Source organism: Leucopleurus acutus (genome assembly GCF_964270905.1).
Source record: "Leucopleurus acutus genome assembly, chromosome: 19".
NCBI classification, from domain to species: domain Eukaryota; kingdom Metazoa; phylum Chordata; class Mammalia; order Artiodactyla; family Delphinidae; genus Leucopleurus; species Leucopleurus acutus.
Window position 1 is genome coordinate 18673927 of NC_139161.1, and position 6581 is coordinate 18680507.

Genomic DNA, 6581 nt, shown 5'->3' on the forward strand with positions numbered 1-6581 from the left:
AACAGCTCTGACTTCCTGGGGACCCAGACAGTCTAACCAGGAAGGCTGCGGAGCCAAAGGGCCTTGGCCAATCTTGCTGTCAGATGGGTGGGGTGGGGAGACAAGGTACCAGGCGTTCTCGAAGCAGGCCATCACCATCACCCTGTCACACGACCAAAGCAGGGTGGCACAGGAGAGCATCTACGGTTCCCTAAGAGGCCCTGGGGACAACACTGGCTGTCCCCCAAGTCACCTTCTCATTACCAGGTGGAGAACTTGGAAAGGATCCATGTATTAAAAGCCAGACAAAATGAAAGCTTTCTCCACATTCAGGCAGGACAAAGGTCTTCCCTGGACGAGCTGGGCAACCAAGGTGCTCAGCACAGACAGTGTGGGTGCCACTCCATGCCGCTGAGGCAGCTCTGAGGAAATGTCAGGTCAGACTTTCCTCAAGACAGACCAAGGGGAATATCTGGTGCTGGCTTCTGGAAGAACCAAGCTTCCGTTCCTGTGGAAATCAGAGAGGGCGTGAGGGTGTGTGTGCGTGTGCGTGTGCATGTGTGCGTATGAAGTTAACGTCCACAGAAAGCTTCCTCTGCTGGGGGTAAACAGGGGGAGGGTATGATAAACCAGGGCTTTTCCTTCGGCAGAGTCACTCTCGTCCTATTGGGTGCCATGGAGTGGTGGGAGATACAGACCAGGCCGGCAGGTGCCCGCAGCTCGACGACAGCAGACAGGTCACGGCGGGCGAGGGACCAGCAAGTGGGGCTTGGATGCGTTTCCCCGGCAGTCCACATATTCGTAGCTCTGGAAGACCAGCTGCTCTGAATGGCTCAGGTAGGAACAGGTCAGGGTGCCCCTGGAGAGGAAACAGGGCTTTTTTTTTTCCGAAAAAAACCACACCAGTTTTATTTTGAAGATTACAGAACTTGAGCCTTGACCCTACCCAGCTTCCACGTCCACCGATCTAAGGATAGGCAGTTGGGGTAGGAGTGAGAGAAGGAAGTAGGGAGGCGAGGGGAGAGACCTGGTGGCGGCAGAGGAAAGGAGTAAGATGGCGGCTGGAGAGCTCCCGCCACCCTAGGTCTGCGCTTCACTGTCTTTACTCCTCCACACCACAAGGGTCTGGGAAGAAGAGGAAAGCCCTGGCCCTGCTCTGCTCTCTGCGGAGGGCTGGCTTCCTCAGACCAGACCCGGCCCTTCCTTCTGCTCCCCACTCTGCCGAGGCACCTGGGACAGCTGCCCCCCACCCCCCCACCGGGTTCTGGGCAGATCTGTGCCTGTCACGTCAGTGGCTCCTAAGGTGGGCCTTAGGGGAGGGGCTGGATCTGCTACTGCCAAGAGCCGACACAGACTCACGGGATTCGCTGCGATGACTCTCCCCCCGACGGGGGGCAGAAGTGGGAGAGGGTACCAGGGCTCCAAGCCCTACTTACTGGATGTGCAGAAGCACATGGTGGACTTTGATTTTCAGCCAGGTACAGATCTTGCTGAGAGAGACAGAGAGAGAGAGACAGAGAACCTGGGCCCATGTTTCACACACTGAGCAGCCTGTCGGACAGCTCGGAGGAGACCTGCCGTCCCAGCCCCCCCTTGCCTCCTTTCCATCAGGGGCCCCACATGCCGCCCCCACCCCTTCCCCCTCCCTCTGCCCAAGGTGAGCACGTCGCCCCTGCTGCAATATCGCTCCTCCAAACCCCACTGGTTTGGCCCAGGCATGGGCTGGCCTCTCCCTTAGTAGAAGACGGTGAGTCAGGCTGAAGAGCCTAAGGTCATATAGCGTTAAGTGTCAACCAGATTCTAGGCTGGGTTTCATTCCAGTCCAGGTCCAAACAGGCAGAGGCTGGGGATCCTGAATGCTTGTACACTGCAGTCTTGGCCACAGAGTGCAGGCCACGTGCTGACTGCAGGGTCTGCTAAGCAATCAGAACATCTGGTGGGAATTCGACCTGGGTTTCCAATCAGGAAAGAGGCTAAGGGAGAAGGGATTGATCAAGGGCTACTCACTATGTGTTTTCATCCCATATCCTGTTGGCTACTGTATACAACATCTGTCAACCAAATGGGTATAGGGTTAGCCCCAACTCCAGCCACCCGCGTCCACACACCTGTGGGCAGGTCTGGCCAGCAAGAGGGAGTCACCTGCTCACTGGCCAAAGGGCCGATGTGGAGGAGAAGGCTGTCGGAGACCTGCCCCACCACGAGGGACAGGTGCAGAACCTCAATGGCCAGCTGGGTCACAGCGATGGGGTAGTAGTTGTTATTGGAGATGCTCAAGATATTCTGGCGAGCAAGACAGGGAAAGGAAGGGGTTAGGGTAGCACCATCCTCGGCAAGAAGTCGAACAGTTTCAAAACGCCGCAGCCTGATTGAGCCCCACCCCCAACGCGGGCCTCAGCTGCCGAGGCCCAGTGCCAGGAGCCCCTCGGAGGGGCTCTTAGCGGCGAGGGGTCGCCTTTAACTGAAACATTAAGCTGGCTCAAAATCCAGTCTCACCCTGCAAGGCTCTCTCTGTTCAGTCCTGCCCACCCGGGGAGTCTCAGGCACACCCCGACTGCACCCAGTGATCTACGGCTCTGGCGTCAATTCTAACCCCTCACTGTTCCAATCCTGCACGGTCTGTTAGGGGGCTCATGGTTGCTCCTGCTTCTCCCCAGGCTCCTGACATCCTCTGGCTGCCATAAGATCCCCGGCTACCGATGCCCGGGGTGAGCACACCGGACAAGGGCTGTACAGAGGAGTGTTGCCAGGAAGGTGGGGTCGGAGCCCAGGGGCGCAGGCACCCACCCACCGTTATATTGAGGTGGATGTCGGCCTCGCCAACAGTCACCGTGGAGGAGTTGAGGCCTACAGGCTGCACGGCGATAGTCCGGGGAAACAGGAAAAAGACGATGAGGGAGGAGGTCACCAGGCAGATGAACACTGCCAGGAACACGGAGAGCTTCCTGTGGGAGAACAGGACCCGGGGTAGAGGAGTGGAGAACTCTGGACACCAGGGCTGCCTGGGCCGGGGGCGTTCAGACACTCTTCTCTCTACGTAAGGCTCTCCTCCGAGCCCCCACCCCAACACACACACACAACTGTACGCTTAGCTCCCCAGATGCGGAGGACCAACCTAGGCTCAGAGGTGGCCCAGAGTGGGTAGGAGCACCGGACTGAGAGGCTGGCAGCCCGGCTTCCACTCCCAGCTCTGTGTTAGCCACTGGCCCAGCAACTCTGAACAACCCGCCTAACCGCCCTAAGCCTCCGTTTCCTTGTCTATAAAATGGGGGTAATGGTACCTACCTCATACCATCTGTTATGGGCTAATGCATGAAAAGGCACCAATACCTGGCCCTGGCACATAGCCAAAGGCTCAACCAACGCTAGCTATTCTCACTGAAAGAAGTAAGCCCATGTGAATTTTGACAGTTCTGAATTTTAGTATTCATATTCAGAACAAGACATCATCTGTCCATCTAGTTCAAAATTGAGATGTGCATTAAAGAGAGAGCACCTTGTTAGCATTTCCTAAGGGGCACTGCCAGATTCGGCTTCTGGTGCACTGGCGGGGGCAGGCTGGGTGGTGGGCTCCCCCACGGAAGCTGAGGACCCTGGGAGGAGGTTGCAGGGATCTATGTCAAAGGACCCAGATGATAAACAGGTTCATGGGCCCCCCAGTGAAACTCAGGGCTGCCTCCTCTGAGGTTCTGAAGTGTCCCAGAACAGAGAGCAGCTGGTTTCCCATCTCTACGGGGAAAAGAACAAGCAGGTCTGAGCTGCCGTAGCAAAGGAAGTTCTTAGGAAAAATCACTTCCCCAAACCAACAGCAACCACAGCCACTCCCTCCCTCCTGGAAGGACTTGCAGAGTCAAGAGGTCCTCTCAGTCTTCAAAAGGGAGCCACGCCTCTTGGAGGCAGTGGTGCTCAGGACACCAAGAGGTCTCAGGTGGCATCTGCTGTGCCCGGAGCTTCTTAAACTAGGAAAATCCTTGGAAACAGGGAGCTAATACGTCTGAGGCCAGTGAGGCTCAGGCTCTCTGGGGAAGAACCAATGGAGAAAAGCTGGGGGGGGGGTGGGAAGGGGGATTGGGGGAGACAAAGAGGAAGAGCCCCCAGGGGCAACGCCTACAGAGCTGGGATAGGAAGAGGGGCTTACGTGTGCCTGGGCTTCAGCCTCTGGTCCCCATAGGGGATGAGGGCCACCAGCTGCTTCTCTAGTTCTGTAGAAAGAGGGTGAGAGGGAGGGCCGAGAAGTGTCCGTGACAAATGTTTCCTGTGCCAGCCTGCCAGCAGCACCCCTCCGTCCCACAGAGCAGTGTCAGAAGCACGCCACCTCTGCCTCAGAGCAGGACTGACTGGGGATACCGGGCTGCTGGCAGCTCGGCTTTGCCAGCTCTAGAACGGAGGCGAGAGTTTCATTAACAGGTGTGGAGAATTCCTGCACGTCACCACAAATCCGAGAAGCCCAATTTCTTTGGAGACGTCACTGTAACTTCCTGCATCCGAAGGCAGTGCTGCTAAGAGGGCAGAGAGGCTGGGAATCCCCTGGGTTCGGGCGGTACCACCAGGGCAGGAGGGGGTCTCTGCAGCGAGCCCAGGGAGGGTTAGCATCTCCCTGGCTAGCCCTGAAACTCAGGGACTAGGAGCTGGGAGACCCAACCCCATCCAAGGAGACTCAGAGGGGCCTGGCACTGGCCAGCTGGCTGCTAAGAGCTTTTCCTGGATCCCCGGCTACTTCCAGAGCCTGGGGCCACTCACCTCGAGGGATCTCCCCACTGCCCTGGCAGGTGGGACAAGTCGCAAAGCTGCCGCCAGCAGCCCTTTCACGAGGCGCACAGGAGCAAGAAGGCTTGCTGCCGGTGGTGGTGCTGGAGTAGCTGGCAGCCTTGCTGCCACAGGCTGGGCCGGAGGGCAGCATCGACTTGTTCTCATCCTCCCGGGAGCCCAGCTGGGAGAGCGTCTCACCCATCGTTCAGGGGTATTTTTCACTGATGAGAGAAGAACAAAGTCCAGTCAGCACCGATGCCGGGTGTCCCTCTGGCTTTAGGCTCTTGAGATTGGCAAGGAGCCCCACCACGCTTTCAGCAACTCAAGCCGAAGCCAGTGAGGGGGCGGGAATTCGAGCAGCTACACACGACTCCTGGATCAGGAATCTCAATGCACTGCAACTCTTTGTTTTTATTGTAGGGAGAGCTCAATCGGCCTACAAGAGGGAAAAGCAAAGCAGAAGTTATTTCACTTTAAGGGACTTTCGTAAGTGAAAGGCAGAGCGCTTAATTTTGTTCTGGAAAAGCTGCTGAGCTGTCATTCACTGCAAGGGAAGGAAGTTAGATAGGTCTTGGGGGCAGCAGCCAGGGGAGCCCCTTCATCCTCTGCGACAAGACGACTCTGAACGTGTCTCTAGAGCACCCGGGCAGAAATGCCCGAGGTCTCCAGCCTGGGTGTGGAAGGAAAGTTTCCATTCCTGAGCCTGGACAGGTGCTGGCGTAATAGGAAGGCAGGGATTCTTTGGGACAAGAAAAGGAAAAGGCGGCTAGGCTGGCCACAGGTGGGGCTAAGAACCCTAAAATGATTGTGGAAGGGAGCATAAACCTCTTCCGCTTGCGTTCTGAGTCGGGGTGGGAAAGAATGTCTGGGCGAGGGTGGTAGCAATTTCAGGGTCAGTCCTTCACTAGGACGAGTCACAGCGAACTCCAGATCCTTCCCAAAAGACTGGTGGCAAATGAGTGGGCAAGGTGAGCCCAACTCAGACCTTCTGGGTTTAAAATAAAGGGAGCCTCACCTGGCTTAGGCCTGAGAGCCTGGGCTCCTCTCAGCTGCAAGAGGGCTAGAGATTGCTGGAGTACGTCTTTGGGGAGGAGGGCCCGTAAGGCAGGGTGGCTCCAGGGGGCCACCAGTCCCCTTCCCGGAGAGTCCTGGGGACCGACTGCACCGCGTTGGAGGAGGTGGGGAGCGGCGACCCTGGCCTCCCCAGAGCCTTCACGCCCTACTCTGGGGCTCGGCCATGGGCTGCGGGGTCGGAGCGGACTGAGAGGCTAGGAATTCAATGAAGGAGGATTTTCAGTCCCACCACACACCCCGGGAGGCCGTTAGCAGAGCTTGGAACCTGCGTGTTGGGCTAGGAGGAGGCACAGAAGGGGCCTGGGCCCTTGCATGCCAAAGGGAAAGAAGGCAAGGAGGGTCCCTTCTTTCTAAGGAATCGATTCTAAGGAATCGCCTTACCCCCGGGCGACCGCAGCGACAGAAACGCCTGCAAAGCAGAATCGAAAGCGCGGGAGCCGGGGTTTTCGCCCCAAGCTTCGGCTCAAAGCCTTGGGAAGCTCCGCCCCGGCTCCTCCGGACCCGCCCCTCCCTCCCAGGGCCAGCCTCTCTCGACCCAGCGGCCAGAAAACTCGGTTCTTCAAAGGCCACGCGAGGTTCCCGACGAAAGGACCGGCCAGTCCAAGTAGGGGTTTCAAAGTTTATTTCACCGTTCTCGAAGCGGTTAGGTACAAGTACAATGGGACAGACGACTGGACCCCGGGGCCCTCCTGGACCCCTACAATACAACTCACATGGTCAAGACAAGATCCCGTCCCAAATCAACCGAATTAATTACACACACCCTGCCGCTCAGCCTC

The 6581-nt window shown here is 57.5% G+C and overlaps 1 protein-coding gene across 1 annotated transcript; it reads right to left on the reverse strand.

The window, feature by feature from the left end:
* Positions 1-446: 446 nt before the first annotated feature.
* LOC309975316 (transmembrane protein 106A-like) lies at positions 447-6258 on the reverse strand. The gene is made up of 9 exons (XM_082860344.1): positions 6184-6258; positions 4720-4949; positions 4118-4181; positions 2771-2924; positions 2122-2262; positions 1987-2030; positions 1416-1469; positions 678-868; positions 447-487 (listed from the first exon to the last, which is right to left on the reverse strand). The coding sequence occupies exons 2-8, from the start codon at positions 4928-4930 to the stop codon at positions 718-720; spliced, it is 819 nt and encodes a 272-aa protein (XP_082716470.1). The 5' UTR covers positions 4931-4949; positions 6184-6258; the 3' UTR covers positions 447-487; positions 678-717.
* Between the last annotated feature and the right edge of the window lie 323 nt (positions 6259-6581).

Coding starts and splice junctions, on each gene's coding strand:
- LOC309975316 (XM_082860344.1), bottom strand. CDS start 4,930: ATGGGTGAGACGCTCTCCCAGCTGGGCTCCCGGGAGGATGAGAACAAG. Junction 4,182..4,719: donor CAGTGGGGAGATCCCTCGAG/GTGAGTGGCCCC, acceptor CTCTTTCTACAG/AACTAGAGAAGCAGCTGGTG. Junction 869..1,415: donor CATGTGCTTCTGCACATCCA/GTAAGTAGGGCT, acceptor GTGGTTTTTTTC/GGAAAAAAAAAAGCCCTGTT.